Here is a 16,331-nt window from a genome sequence, read left to right as displayed (position 1 = left end):
TGATCTGATAAAGTTGATAGCCTTTACTTGGACTTTGCAAGCCTATTTTATAGTTTGTGTTTTTCATCTTTTAATTTTTTTGTCTGTTGTTATAATTGTTCTTTGTTTTATATACATTATAAAATGAAATAACAAAAAGGACTTTACAAAAATAAAATAACTGGAGGGCATCATGTGGCTTATACTCTTGGCCTCCATGGTGCACTTATAGGTCTTTTAAGTAATCATGCAGAAATGGAACTCATGCTGTATAAGGAGCCTAACTGCTGGGCCCGTGGCCAGCTCTAACCCTAAGCCAGCCACTCTACCACCAGCAGGTTTCAAGGCATTGAACCTGAGGCTAGCAGTCAGTTGATTCTGAACTGAACTGAACCTTCTCACAAGGCCGATTTACCTGAGGAGTCAAGTACCTCTGATTCCAACAGCGTAGGGGCACATCAGGCAGGAGACCAGAGAAAGGAGGAAAATCCAGTTTGCATAATTTGGCCTTAAAATGTAAAACAGATGTCAGTTGGCATGTAATCTAGTTAATGTACAACTGTGTTCCATTTTCCCAGAGTTTTCTTCTGCTCAGCTGTAGAGACAGGATATTGGTGTAGCTGGTCAGATAGCTCAGTGCAATTTTCATGTAAAGAATTAAAGAAGCTCAGACTCAAGACTCAAGATTACTTAACCAGATTTCAGCTACATCTATCATCATCCCTTATCACTGGGTTTATCAGCTGGGCCTGATGGGAATTGTAGTCCAGGGTCTTCTAGTAGCGGCAACTCCTTTCCTTTCTTTGTATTTTCTCTGGCCTGGACCAGACTTGGTTGAACTTGGGTCCTATTGAAGCCAGTAGGGCCAATTAATTAGGCTGCCACACTGAAAACAATGGGACATAAATGTAGTTGATTAACTTACAACAAAATCCTATAATGTATTCTCATAAAAGGCTGATTAAATTCAGCGGGGCTTAGTAAGTGTGTATAAAGTTGCAACCTTGGTGTGGATCTAACCCTCGGTTTTACTTTATCTGGAGTTTGCGTGCAGCTGTCTCCATTAAGGTAGAACGTTTAGCAAGTATCATAGAGTCATAGAATTGTAGAGTTGGAAGGGACCACGAGGGTCATCTAGTCCAACCACCTGTAATGCAGGAATCTTTTGCCCAATGTGGACCTTGAACCCACAACCCTGAGATTAGGAGTCTCATGCTCTGCCATTTTTCCTTTAGGCTTTTTTCCCTTGTCAAACATCTTGGACTTGCAGAGCTTTAAAAATCAATTCAGAAACGGGTGAGAAAATATTTAAGGAAAACAAGCACAATACAGGAAATGGAAAGGGGGGGCATTGGGGGAGTGTGAGCACTCTTGATTGTTCTATGCAGTGGAACTGTGGCGCATTATGCAAAAAAGAGCCATTTGTTTTTTTCAAACATATCTGCAAAGGAAATTATCCAAGATGTAACTAAGCTGCAACTTATGTTTTTTTTAAGAAAGATTTGTTTAGGTTTCTTTTTTAAAAAACCAAAAACTTCCTGACATTTAAACTCTGTGCATTAAAATCCTGTTTACAAAAGAATGGATTAGAATTAGTGATTTCTCAAGGCGGCACCTGTCATTCAACTAATCTTTTATAGACTGTTGTTTTTCATAAAAATTTACCTGCTGATCTTATAGCTCACAGATAATGCTCTCAGCATTTAAAAACACTTGAGGAATGCATTGCTATATCATAGGCAGGCAAGTTGAAAGAAGGTAATAAGAGAGATTCTTTGCTGTCTGTGAAAGACCCTTCTGGGCTTGAGGTTTTACAGTGATTTGAGTGATACAGCAGAAACATCTGAGGCTCAACATAGAAGTGGGGTATGTAATCAAAGGTTAGAGGGATTTTGCTTGATTCTTACTCTAATACTGCACAGTTCTCAATTTTACTAATATTTGCCTTTGGCTATATTTTTATCCCACCCTTCCTCCAAGGAAATCAAGGCAGTATATCATTGGACCCCTTCTCCATGCACAGAATGTGCCTTCTTTTTGCCCCACCAAATACTAAATAGCAAGCACCCACATATTTTAAATTAAGAGGCAAGTTTCCAGAGCACAGCTTCCTACCAGAACTTCTGGCACTTCTCTTTTTAGAAATTAATCCCTGGGCACAACAATTCTCTATGTGGAAGAGTGCTGGGAGGATGAGGGAAATCTCAGATATCCTGGACACCATCTTGGAAAGGGCTGAGACATGTCTTCAAAAGCTATTGGAATATGTAACCCTTCTTAGGAGGTGTGGTCTCAGGGACAGGTATATATCCTATCTATGGAATGCTTTCAGGTGACAATCAAGGAGAAAAGGAATTGGTAATAATGGCTTGTGTCAAGGACACGGAAAGAATCTTCTCTTTCATCTTTCCTTGTAAACTAATAATAGCTTTTCTGCCAGGGAAGTGTGAACTGACAGGTTTTTATGCAACTTGCTTACATGTCCAAAATGAAGGTTACCCTGGGCAACAGATAAGAGAATCCAAGTTTGGCAGATGCAGAAAGCTGCTGGAGGGAGTCCATTCTTCAGTTCTATTTCCCTTATCTTGGGCAGCAGGCTTCTGCAGAGAAATCTAGCTGTCAATTTGAATTTCAGTAGGTCCAGATGTGCATCAAGTCATCAAATGCTCTCAAATCCTCCCTTTAGGAAGCTGTGCATTTCATTTGTAGCCACAACACCACCTGCCAATTTTGAATTTTGAGGCTGTGCAAGAGGGCCCCTCACATATGTGGCATGCTGATAACAACAAAAAATTGCGTGGCACTAAAAGGTGACATTATTGGGGCAATGAAGATCATTTGAGGAATAAAGTTTTAAAAATCAACAAAGCTGCAAGTTATTTTGCACATATGTAATACCCTTTATGTAAGCATGACCAGTAAATGGATCTGTCAAAAGTACTATGGGTTTTTGGAAGGCCAACAATAATTTTCGGATCAGAATTTCAGGTTTCATTTTCAGAGTTGAATTGCAAAATAGTGCATAGCAATCCTTGCATAAGGTGCACTGATGTGTAGTTTTACTTTCTCTCAGTACTTGCAGTTGATTCCCTTGCTGTATCTTAAAGTCTGCTTATTCATAACTGTATAAAGTGGTGATTGCTTTCTAGATTCATGACTACCTTGCCTTTGCAGTTTAGGTATGTGGAATATATGTGCCATTTTTTAAAAGCCAGTCTGGTGTAGTGTTTAAGGTTGCCACCCTAAGCTCACTTTCCTGTAAGTCACATTGCATTCAACAGGACGTATAGTTGAGTAATCATAGTTAGGATTGCATTGTAAGAGCATCAGTCTAGGACTGGGGAGGCCCCAATTCAAATCTTAACTCAGCTGTGAAACCCACTAGGTAACCTCGAGCCAATCACCATCTCTCAATCTTTCCTATTTCATCTTCGTCATGGTTGAGGATGAAATTGGAGGTGAGGAACTATGTATGATATATTGAGTTTATAGACAAGGTGGGGTTTAAATCCAATAGACAATGCCAACTCTCTTCTTTCTACCTTCATGTTTCCCCTATGTATTTTGATTTTGGTGTCTTTGCAAACCTGAATATCATGCAAAGAGCTAATATTGGCTATGGCTCCCCCTGTCAAATGTAAACTCAGTGGCAATGTATTTCCTATTGTACAATTAAGTGGTAGAAGCATTTGCTACAACGGTGGTGCAAAAATCAAGTTAAGAGAAAGAGGTTCTGAAAATAAAAAAGGAATAAAGGACTGGTCAGTGAACATGACAATGTACAGCTTTTAAATCCAGATCTTTGATCCAGGTATACAAATTTTTATGAGGAAACCACCACCACAGTAATGAGTTAATTAGCGGCAGATCATGGAATATGATGCAGGCTGCTGCACCTTCTTGCACAACCCTCAGTAGCAGACCATGTGAAAGTACTCTACCAGATTATATCGCCTGGATTTTTTGCTCCACCCTTACTTTTGCTCCTCTTCCTCCTGTGGAAGGGCTGTGATTCAGTGGCAGAACATCTGCTTTGCATTCAGAGGTTTCCTGGCTTAGTCCCTGACATATCCAGGCAGGACTGGGAGAAACCCCTTCCTGAAACTCTGGAGGCCATGTCTTAACTGCAGCCATTAGTTTAAAAAGGCAAAGGGCCCCTGGACGGTTAATTCCAGTCAAAGGTGACTATGAGGTTGCTGCGTGCATCTTGCTTTAGGCCGAGGGAGCTGGCATTTGTCCACAGACCGCTTTCTGGGTCATGTGGCCAGCATGACTAAACCGCTTCTGGCGCAACAGAACACTGTGATGAAAGCCAGAGTGCACGGAAATGCCGTTTACCTTCCACAGTGGTACCTATTAATCCGCTTGCACTGGTGTGCTTTCAAACTGCTAGGTTGGCAACCACTAAAACCTTCTTGTCTAGCCACCGAAACACTGCACCTGTCTCTTAGGCCTTGTTGAATGTAGATTAGAATTCAGGCAACCACATAAACATCTCCAACTGTTTGTGTATTTCTGTAACTCTGTAATTCCTGGTGGAATTTCTGCTTTCCTTACCTTTACAAATGTGCTGTTGAAATGAAATGGCAAGAGGCAAATCCAGGGGTGGCATCAAATAGCAGGCAAATGGAGAGATGCTGGACGGTTCCTGTCAGGGAACTGCCATCGGAACCAGAGGGAGAGGGAGGGCTCCAGAGGGGTTCCGGAGAGCGTCCCAGGAGGGAGAGAAGCAGCACATCTTCTGGGGAAGGAAATCAGCGTAGCACCAGTGGAGAAGGGGGGCAGATGGGGGAATCGGCGAGGTGGCTCCATGACTCCTCACCAGGGACCAGCGGGGAGAGCACGGGTCCTCCGCTGCCCACACCCTCCCTGCGCAGAAGGCTTCCGCGCAGGGAGACTAGGCAGAGACTAGGCGTCAGAGAGCTTCTTTGCTGGAAGAAGTTCAAGAAATGCCCACTGATGGATTCTGCCAGCGATTGAGACAGCCATGGGCGAGTGGCTGTCCGGACAGAAAGGGTTCACCCAGGCAACTCAGCCAGGTGTGGCGCCGATTTACGCACGAGTAACCCCTAGAACCATTACAGTTCCCAAAGGATGTTCTTTAGTCGACCACCCAGTTCTGTTTGTTCTGTCACAGTAATATTGCTATCTGCATTACTACTGTGTTAGTAAGAAAGATAATGATGCACAAAAAATTGTCTTCTGGAACTGCCACTCCTGCTTAGAAAGAGCTATTATTATTGCCCTTTATGTCATTGTATTGTGCTGTCATTTTCTTTGCCTCTCTGCTCCTCCTCTGCTCATTTGCTGTGAGTATAGTTTTGAGATTTGAAGTGCATTCCCATTTTTAGAGTAAGATTAAAGGATTTCTCTAATAGCAATTGCACTCTTGGCAAAAAAAGGCAAATGCATCTTCAGTTAACAGTTTTTCCTAACCTTTCTTTTTCAAACACTCCTTACATAAGTAGGAGAAGTGTCCCCCCACCCTTATTAATCTAATTATCCTGTAAATATATTGTGGATAAAAGAAGATTTTTAGATTAATTTCTAAACAATTTTTGTTGGGGGTTTTGGAAGGCAAAAACATACCCAAAGCAGATTGGGATGTGAAAATCAGGGTTGAAAACCCAAAGATTATTTCCCAAAATAGAAGTGTCACAGTTTAAAGAGCTTAGGACAGTCCACAGCAGAGCTTGTGCCTCTTATGAAATGGATTTCCTATTTGTTTTTGTTCTGTTCCATTTACAGAAATGGCTAGATAGTAAAAAGTGGCATTCTACAGACTACGAGATATAATTGCAGCTACAGATGGGGCTGAAGACAAATGTTACTTGAAAGGACAGTCTTTTAATAGTTGCTGTGTGGGGGCAGGTGAGGGAAGAAAGTGTTACAAGGTAGAAGGGGAATGACAACATTTTTTTTAAAGGCTTTTAAAGAGAGAACATGCCACATAAATTTGCTCGAGTCCTAGGGTCCTGAAGAATTGTCCCTTGCATGCGAATCTTCCTGAGTTTTAACATACACATCAGAGACCTCTCTCTGTGTTGCCATCAAGTGGAAGGTAATCAGGGAAATTGTCTTTTCAGTGGTGGCACCCTGGTTATAGAATGCCCTCTTGATGATCACTCAGTTAGTCTGGTTAGGTTTTATACAAGGCCAATATTTATTTGCTTGACTTTCAGATGCAAAGAGACAAAGAATTATTCCCTCCCCAGCAAGTACAGTGGACCATCTGGATACGTAACATTCGGGTTACGAATGTGGCAAACCCGGAAGTGTATACTGTGGTCCACTGTGCTTGCAAATGTTCTTCAGTTTTCAAAAGCACTCAGTGAGGGTGGGGGGATAGGAATATGTCATTCCTGAGCTGAAGATGGGAATGTTCATGCATCACTATGTTTCCCGGTCGTCTTGCAGAGATCATAGTCCCAAGAGCGCAGTCAGAATACTTACATCCTATTACAAAAGCTCTGGCTATCTAGACACCTTTCAAAAAGTTGTGGCATCTCCAAAACGTCTAGTTTTATGGGCAACTCCAGATGCACTTAACAGGTGTCAGCTTCTCCAAATTTCTCTAAACTGTAACTGTATCATAACGTACAACAGGAGTAGAGAACTTCTTGCATTAAGGCAAAATTGGCCCAGCATGGGTACCAGTTTGGCTCGGGAGGCCATTCCCCATGAACCACTTCCTCAAAAGATTACACTTTGACATCAGGTGAGGGGCAGGTGGAGGCGTGGCTTCCAATGCACAGTCCGGGGCCTTAAAGTGCTATCCTGGTTGTGCTTTAGCAAAGGAGGCTTGATGTCACTGCCAGTCCCATAATTAAACATTAAAAACGACCCACTCACAACAAAGGGGGTCGGAAATTGTTTCCATGTATGCTTAACATCACTTTCTCTCCCCACCCCACCAACTATCCCTTTCCCATCTTCTTTGCAATTGGGATGGTTGAAAAGATAAGGAAGGGAAAAGGAACAATAAAACTGTAAAATAAGAAGTTTAAAATATCAGTATTGATTTTTAAAGTTGCCATTCCTCCCCACCCACTATGAATGATATGTTGTGCAACACTTTGCAGTGGACAAGCACCCTAAAAATATTAATACAAATAAATACAAAGACAGGGAGGAATACTTAATTCGTAAGTATATGAAGTCAGAAGCATTAGACAGCCCAGCTTGTGATCCTAGAGGTTGCTTAGCATCCAATTCTCTTTGTGGCAGAAGAAAGAAGTAAAATAATATTGAAAGGGAAATTGGTACTAAAGAATCCTTTCTAGGTCATGATTCTTTTTACCCTGCATGAAAATAAAAAGTGCAGCTTTGGATCCTGAGCTCCATGAACAAACAGAAATGCTTAAGAGGGGCAAAAAGGAGGAGGCGGAGGCAGGAAAGTCCCTTTCTGTCACTGCCTTTCATTCCTAGAACTCAGGTTCCAGGCCATTGTTTCCTTTCCACCTGCACTTGTCCTTGTCTGCTTTTCTCCTGGTTGATTGTGAAGAGCCACTTGAGGGAAAGTGGTGTGTGAAGTACCTTTAAAGTGTTTACAATTGCTATCTAAAGGGCCTGATCCTGATCCTTAGAATTTCTGTAATAAATTATCTAGCAGTGTAGGCTGGTTCACTTCACAGAAGCACCTTGGGGTGGTGATGCCAGGCTTCGCTTAGGGTGGCTGAGTGCCCTACTTTACAAAGGACAGTCCTCCATTTGAAGGGCTGCCCGGTTCAAGACCAGTTTTAAGACAAAGAACCATCAGAAGGAGGAAAAGTGGCCTATCAGCAATACCTGAACATCAATAGTGAGATAATTATACTTTGTTTAAATTATAATAATAATTCTTTCTAAATGTTTACCTACAGATATGCAGATCTTATGTAAACCCCTTGCTCTCTCTCTCTCTATTTGGTGATACGTGTAAGTGGCCACTCTATCTCCACTCATTCAGGGACACTGTTTGTGAAAGCCAGCAACTCTGTGTGGGAACTTCACATTTAATGAGACTTTATAAAATTGCAGAGGGCTGAAAAGAGGCTGATGGCATCTTGCAAATCGTTGGGGCTGCAAATACATCCTCCTCATGGAGGTTACCCACTGGTGGTCCCAGTATGCTCCCCAAATGCTTGCATGGCCATTGCTCCTTCCACAAGTGTCAGCGGGGCCCATGGCATCATACCAGAGCTGGTGGCAATTCTCCTCCAGAGTCTTAAAAGTAGTATGGTCGCTTTAGGAGCTGTAATTCTGGGGAAAGCTTACCTCCATAGTTTGATGCTGTATATCACATCGTAGGCCTTAGCAAAACTGAATATGCTGTGTATAGTTTTCTCTGCTGCATCTAAAGCAGCTTGATCAAATACCATGGCAGATTGGATGCATGATGTGTTTAATTGAAGTGTGCTTCAAGGACCAGACTATGTATGAAGATCCCCACAAACCAAGTAGATTAAGAACTGACTCGCCATATATGTGACACTGAGTATTTGCCACAGTACATGCATAAGCCACAAAGGGGATATTTCCAAACACACTGTGCATTATTTGCACAGCACCAGCAGTACACATGGCATTTTAGAATAATAAAAACAAAGGGTAGGTTCCCACCTCAAGGAACTTACAAACGAATTTTAGCTGAGAAAGGGGTTGCAGAAGATGACAACAGTGGAAGGGGAGGAGAGATGAATTTCAGCAAATGCAGTTACATGTATTGGGGCTTTGTTTCAGATAGGCATGAGGATTAATGCTGGACTTAGACAGTACAAGAGATGGGGACCTCCAGCAGAACAGTACCTTATCCTCTTCTGTTTGGTAGCATAGTTAAGTGTTACCCCCAAAAGTGTGGCATGACAACATTGTGTTCTTAGTGCTCTTGCCCCTGCTCTACTTCATCGGCGGCTGCTTGTGTGAGGCATGGAAAACTCAGCTTGGTGATAGTTCATTATAAGATTTGTGTTACTAAACCTTACAGTGGGAGAGAAGAGGCAACAGACTTCTGTTTTCAGTGGGCAGCTGTATATCGCCTGCAGCATCTCATTCTGACCTAAGGATTTAAGTCAAAGTACAAGGAAGTTGCATCCCTGCTGTGGTTCATGTCCACTACATACTCCTGAAAGTTGATAGACACTTGGCATTGTACTTGGCTATTGTAGCCAACACTAGTTAAAGCACTGATGTGCCATGGAGTCACAGGAAGTGTGAATAGGTCCTAACAAATGTAGTGCTAGGTGCATTTTTGCTCTATTTTAAGCCCCTCAGTAAATATGCAACAGATACACCAAGTTTTAATTCTGTGCCCCTGCTGTGAGGCTGGCCAGCAGCAGTGCGCTTGTTCTTGTGCTACTGCTGTCATGGCAACATTCTCTACCACCACTCCTACTGAGAGGTCTGTAGGCTCAGCATTGGTGCTTTCCTGTTGCTAAGCATCTGCAATGCTTGCTCCAGGCAGGATTCACTGTTCCTTAAGAGTAAGTACAGAGCAGCAACATGTTATTTACCTCACGGAAACCAGTCCCTGTTACAAACACAAACACACTGCTGCTCTGTACATACATACATACATACATACATACATGTATGAAAGAGAGAAAGCACAATATGTTCCGTACTGTTGTTTGGCAGTAGGTACCTATAAGTTATACAAAAGTTGTTTCCACAAAGAATATTCCTTTGCTTGAGAATCTAAAACAAGCAGAGTAGAGATCCTCTCCCCTGACACTCACTTTTCTTCCCCTCTTCCTACTTTGCAAACTGGGTTGCTTCCATTTTAATTTTTCAGTGATTTCAGTATGAATAATGGGAGCATAATTTCCTTGAATCTATTATGTCAACACCACCTCATCTGTCATAAGGTTTTATATCTAAATCTCTGCTGTTCTGGGTGCTGAATTTGGTTATAGTGCAGGACAAAAGGCTAGTTTCCACGCTAAACAGGTTTTCCAACATAAAGATAGGAACCCCGAGTGACCAAGTTCCCAGCTCTGTGTTGGAGCACCTATGTATGAGTAAGGCAGCACTCTTCAGACTAACTAATATAAATTATCTGTTTATTATCAATTAAGGTTGTATACAGCCCTTCATCTGAAGATCCCAGGGCACAGTTTGCGACAGAATAATACAAAATGAGAAAACAAACAAAATCCATTAAAAAGCAAAAAAAAAAAAAAAAAAAGCCAATAACACCCCTTCCTGCGAACACATTTTAAAAGCCACAGAATGTTAATCAGTGGAATGGCTGTTTGAAGAGAATTTTTTTCGCCTGGCACCTGAAGATATGTAATGAAGGCTCTCCCTGGGGAGAGCATTCGACTAATGGGGAGCCACTGCAGAAAAGGCTTGTTCTCATGTTGCTACCCTCCAGAACTCTTGTGGAGGAGGCATGCCTTCACTGCCACTAGGAAGTCTAAATGATGAGCCTCACCAGTGTTCGACTGCATTCAACCAGAGACGTCCCCCCCCCCGCCACTCACATTCAAGCCGTCTCCTAGCTTGTTTGCTTGCCCTAAGCTCTGTAGTACAGTAGGGAGCCAAGCGGGCGACATGAAGTGTAGTGTAATACAATATACGTTTTTAAGCAAAATAACTAATAACTGACTACCACCATCCTGCACAGACACCTTTTCCAGCTAAAGTAAGTTTATTGTGATCCAGCAAAGTTCATTTTCATGCTCAATATACATTATGGGATGGAACGACGTTAGGAGAAGCAGTGGCCTACATCAAGCATTTGGTGTGAGTTCCTGGTGAGCGGATTATTCTGTTGGCCCTGACTGCATTGGTCATATGTTTGGGGATGCAATTAATGTTTTGTTTTTTTAAAAAAAAATATTGAAATTCAAGAATAACATAAATAATACACACACTTAATTCGACAAAAAAGAAAGTGTCCATGTACAAATATTCTTCTATGAATTTACAAAAAATAAGCTTAGGTTAAATTTGTACAGTCTCCCTTTTCCTGTCTTTTTACTAACGTAAAGTAGACTTCCTATCATTACCCGATGTAAAGTTCCATTCTAGTGTTGAATGTACTTCATTGTTACCTTATTCTTTCTGTATTTTCTAATACATTCTTACAACAGTTTGTACCCTTTACCTTATTTCTACACTGTCACTTTAAAAAGGGTCATTTGAATGCTGCCATAGTTATTATACTACTATTATATTTCTGTAAGTAACTCTTATACAGTGATTACTGAATCTAGGTGTCTTCCCCCCCCCCACGTTTGTTGAGCTGACAGTTCCAACCATCTGTTACGCACAAGAGATCCTTATAGAGAGCAGTGGGTGAGGAATGTACGTCTGCATATGAGGATCTCTAGAGCAGGGTGTGTGGTTGCTGCAACCTGGTAAACAATTGGTAGCAGTTCTGTAGAAATTGGTGTCAAGATACAAATTTGTTTCAGTTGCTGTTTTCTCTTAACCAGATATCTTACTTCTGACGAAGTATTTCTATAGTCTGTATAACTCCTATTGCCTGTTTTACTATATTGCAACACCATTTATTGTTTTACAACTGGGATTTCCAGTTCGAAGGAAATTTCATGATGGCATTATGTGATTAAGAAATTACAATGTTATGAAGAACATTGAATGGTAATTTTTGGACTTTAATTCTTGTGGTTTGTAGATCTTGGTGGGCTAAGAGACAGGTTGCAAATATACAGACTTTTTTTAAAAAAGAAATGCTTCCTATTTTATTAATGAAGTACATTTGTTGTTGTTTCTTGTATTCACATCTAGATCAAAATAAAAAATTATGATAGCAACAGGAGGCGTCATAACAGGACTGGCTGCCTTAAAGCGGCAAGACTCTGCCAGATCCCAGCATCATCTAAATCTTGCGACATCAGCAGCTACCGAAGAACAAAAGCCAGTAAAACGCCGACCCAGAGCAGATGTAGTCGTGGTCCGAGGCAAGATTCGACTTTACTCCCCATCAGGATTCTTCCTTGTTCTGGGAGTGCTTATCTCATTTCTGGGGATTGCTATGGCAATCCTTGGCTATTGGCCTGAAAAGGAGCCTTTTCCGGAGTCCGAATACAGCTTGCCCCTAAATGATACCCAAGTCATAGAAAAAGAAGATGGAATTATAATTCGTTTCTTTGAACAGCACTTGCATTCTGATAAGATGAAAATGTTGGGGCCTTTCACTATGGGGATTGGAATCTTTATATTTATTTGTGCAAATGCTATGCTCCACGAAAACCGTGACAAGGAGACAAAAATCATACACATGAGAGACATCTATTCCACTGTCATTGACATACATACTCTGAGGATCAGTGAACAGAAGCAGCTAACTGCGGCCTACACAGGCTTAGCGGGGGAGAATGAAGTCAAGCACAACGGAAGCTCTTACGCATCACGGCTGGCTGCAAATACAATTGCACCCTTCTCAGGCTACGCAAGCAACTTTCGAATAGACAGCAGTGCTGAGGAGGATGAAATTGCGGCGAGTGATGGCAAAAACGCTACTCATCTTCTGCCACCTTTGCTTACTGAGCGCTCTGGTTCAGTCTTCGGCCTTTACCCTCACTCTGGAAAGTCAAAGGAGGATAGGAGTAGCAGCTCTATAAAGTGTGAAACGAAGTCAATTGTGTCATCCTCCATCAACGCTTTCACGTTACCTGTAATTAAACTAAATAACTGTGTTATTGATGAGCCCAGTATAGACAACATTACTGAGGATTCTGTTAGCACTAGAGGCAGGCCTAGAAATTTATCCATGGACTCTCTACCCATACCATCAACTCATACCAACGACATGTACAAACATTCCAGCACATTGATACCAAGAAACAGTTTATATGGAGACTCCTCATCCAAATCTTCTATGAATCTTGGGCCCAGTACAGGAAAGCTTCTGTCACCTGGTGCAGCCAGAAAACAGTTTGGGTCTAACACCTCTTTGCATCTTTTGTCTGTGCACTCAAAATCCCTAGACTTAGATAGGGGCCCTTCTACTCTGACTGTCCAAGTTGAACAAAGAAAACACCCAAGTTGGCCAAGACTGGACCGGAGCAACAGTAAAGGTTATATGAAACTTGAAAACAAAGAAGATCCAATGGACAGGCTGCTTGTGCCATCAGCAACAGTCAAGAAGGACTTTACTAACAAAGAAAAACTTCAAATGATTTCCAGATCGCATAATAATTTGAGTTTTGAACATGATGAATTTTTGAGTAACAATCTAAAACGTGGAACTTCTGAGACAACGTTTTGACAGGGGACTAAAATTAATCTGTCAGTATTTTTTAGCAAAACAAAACATTTTGACACGTGATTCTTTTTTGGTTTTGTTTTCCAGTGAAACTACCACAAGCCTGTTTTTACCAAATGTTTCTACCCGATTAAAATGGCCTTGTGTTAGCAAAGGTGTTATTTTTCACCTCTGCAGTGCCAAGTGTTTAATGTCAAGCAGCTTGTTCATCAAAACACTGCACTGGCATAGTGATGATTGGATGGTGTTCATGCTTGGATGGTAATTGGATGGTGGTTTGAGAATTGATATCTTCTTAATTTACAATTGCAATACTGTATATTATCACTGCTCAACATATCTCAGATCCTTTTCCTCCCAGTCATTACTCTTTTTGTTTCTATGTAAGCATGCTATCTTTCATTACTGTGAGTCAACAATACGAGCTGACTGAATAAGCTTCAATGTTCAGAGCCATCAATGATGGCAACATCTTAACAATGGTGCTTTTAACTGGAGATGGAGATGGATGGAAGGTTTGCTGTGGTGGAGCCAAATTTAGTCCATCAGTATATCCAGTGGAAAAATTGACTGTTTTCCTTTTAAAAGAAAGAATTCTATATCAGCAGGATTCTATTCAAAGGAATAATAGGATTCTATTTTATATAGATTCTATTCTGTATCAAAACCTGTGTTCAAAGCTTTCAAAAGAGGTGTGCCATGTGGGTATTAGTGTTTTGAGCAACATGAATGAGTCAAAGTTTCCCTTGGGCATGTGAAACTAGTTCATGGTTTTTTTGGAATCCAAAGTGTAAAGTAGATAATGAGTATGATCTGCAAGGATATTTCTGCTGTGCAATAAACACATAGCATATTATCTGTGTAGTAACAGCTCATCCCCGCTCCAAGCAGGGAGTGCAGAAAGAAATTCTCTTACATATGATAGGAATAATGCATTGTCTAATATTAGTAAAAACTGCTACCATATTGATTTGCGAGAAAGACTATGCTGATTGAAAACAATTTTTGTGAACTTGCTATAATCAACTGAATACCAGTGTTGTCTGTAGTTCTGTTATGATGACAAGGGGATGGATTAAGCTAGAAAGATGATATGGTTTCTGATCTAGGATGCTAAGACAGCTGGTTGTTCTAAATGTGGGACTTTGGGGCTAGGGGTTGAATAAGGCTCAGTGCTAGGAGGATGCGGGTAGCACTGTGGTCTAAACCACTGAGCCTCTTGGGCTTGCTGATCAGAAGGTTAGCAGTTCGAATCCCCACAACAGAGTGTTCTGTCGCAGCTCCTGTTAATCTAGCAGTTTGAAAGCACGCCAGTGCAAGTAGATAAATAGGTACCACTGCGGCGGGAAGGTAAATGGGGTTTCCATGCGCTCTGGCTTCTGTCACAGTGTTCCATTGCACCAGAAGTGGTTTAGTCATGCTGGCCACATGACCTAGAAAGCATTTTTAGGTGTTTCTTTAGAAGTATGAGGTATGGTATAGCTATACCTGGCACTTCAGAGATATAAATTTCAATATGTATGTACCCTACCTGTCAAAGAGTGGGATGACAGTGAATTCAAGTAGTTATGGCATTTAAATAAATGATGTGTGGAGAATGGTTGTTCTGTTGTACAACAAAGCTTTTTTCTGGTTATAGTGTGAACTCAAATAACAAATATAGTGGTACCTCTGGTTAAGTACTTAATTCGTTCCGGAGGTCCATTCTTAACCTGAAACACCACTTTAGCTAATTGGGCCTCCCGCTGCTGCCACGCCGCCGCGGCGCAATTTCTGTTCTCATCCTGAAACAAAGTTCTTAACCCGAGGTAATATTTCTAGGTTAGCGGAGTTTGTAACCTGAAGCGTATGTAACCTGAAGCATATGTAACCCGAGGTACCACTGTACTGCAATTCATTAATGATGCTGAGATTAAATATGAACCTGCTGTTGACCACAGTTTTCAAGAACTAAAACATTACTTGTTGCAGGGATGCACTGCATTGTGAACTGCTGCAAAGATGATGATACTGATAGCAGACATTTTTTCTCCTCCAGTTGGGTCACCGTTGAAGTTGAAAGTTATTGCTAAAGAAATTAGCAGTGTGAATAGGTCTACCAGAAAACTTCCTTACATTGCCTTAAGGCAGTTAGACCCTAATCTTGCTAACTAGTCTATTCTAACCCATTCCACCCCTTGTGGTTTGGCCAATAGGATCACAGTGTTAATTGGTCATTTTAGCAGATGTTTCATATTTTCACTTAACCTAAATAACTCAGGAATTATTTGAATAGCTTCTCCCTAAACAATCAGAAATGTAAAAATGTTGTACACCAGTTGACTGTGAAAGACAAATGACAGATCCCCCCCCCTTAGTGTCCAGCTCCATATTCTAACAATGTGGTGTTTCTTTGTCAAAAGCATTACTTGCCCAGTGAATTGAGGCATAGTGTTAACCTGTTAGAATCTCAAGCCTATATATTGTAACAGAGTTGGCTACATATTTTGCTATGAAGCTTTTAATAACTTTCTGGTCAGTGTTCTTAATATATTTGCTATTTTTTTAAAATAAAAACCAAATGTTAAACTACACGAGTATCATAAATGTGTCTTTGGCGTTCATTAGTTCTGCTGTTAAAATGAAAAGGGAAGGACAAACTAATCATTGTTTGGTGTGAGTCCTTTTCCTCCCCTACATAACAATTAGCAGTGTCGGTGCTTCTTACTGTTTTACAAAGGAGCAAAATCTTTTCCTAAAGATATTTCTCATTAACAAGAACGACAGAACTATACATTCAAAACAACAGAGGGCCCAAAATTAATTACTGAGTGCATCCCAACTTCAGTCAAATAGAATTAATTACTTGTGTGGGCCTTGAGCACTTAACCAAGATTTTTGACAATACTGCATTTAGATTGCATCCCTGGATAGCAACATCCCACATTGACTATGGCACTACACAGGGTTTCTGCGTCATTCATGCATGTCTTGGGGAGCTGTTCATTCAGTTGTTTAATGTATACCCAACACTAGCAAAATCTGTCTAGCTCTGAAGAAGAAGAAGAAGAAGAAGAAGAATAAGAAGAAGAGGAGGAGGAGTAGTTTGGATTTGATATCCCGCCTTTCACTCCCTTTAAGGAGTCTCAAAGCGGCT

The 16,331-nt window shown here is 41.1% G+C and overlaps 1 protein-coding gene across 2 annotated transcripts in view; it reads left to right on the top strand.

The window, feature by feature from the left end:
• The window catches only part of TMEM200A (transmembrane protein 200A), a 44,935-nt gene extending 29,169 nt beyond the window's left edge, over positions 1–15,766 (top strand). For both annotated transcript variants that reach the window (XM_082216137.1, XM_082216136.1), the window contains one exon: positions 11,716–15,766. In XM_082216137.1, coding sequence (XP_082072263.1) covers positions 11,732–13,198 — 1,467 coding nt within the window. In that variant the 5' untranslated portion in view covers positions 11,716–11,731 and the 3' untranslated portion in view covers positions 13,199–15,766. The remainder of the gene's footprint in view (positions 1–11,715) is intronic.
• Positions 15,767–16,331: the final 565 nt, after the last annotated feature.

Source organism: Podarcis vaucheri, assembly GCF_965113315.1.
Source record: "Podarcis vaucheri genome assembly, chromosome: 3".
Lineage (NCBI taxonomy): Eukaryota > Metazoa > Chordata > Lepidosauria > Squamata > Lacertidae > Podarcis > Podarcis vaucheri.
This window is presented reverse-complemented; position numbering and strand designations above follow the sequence as displayed.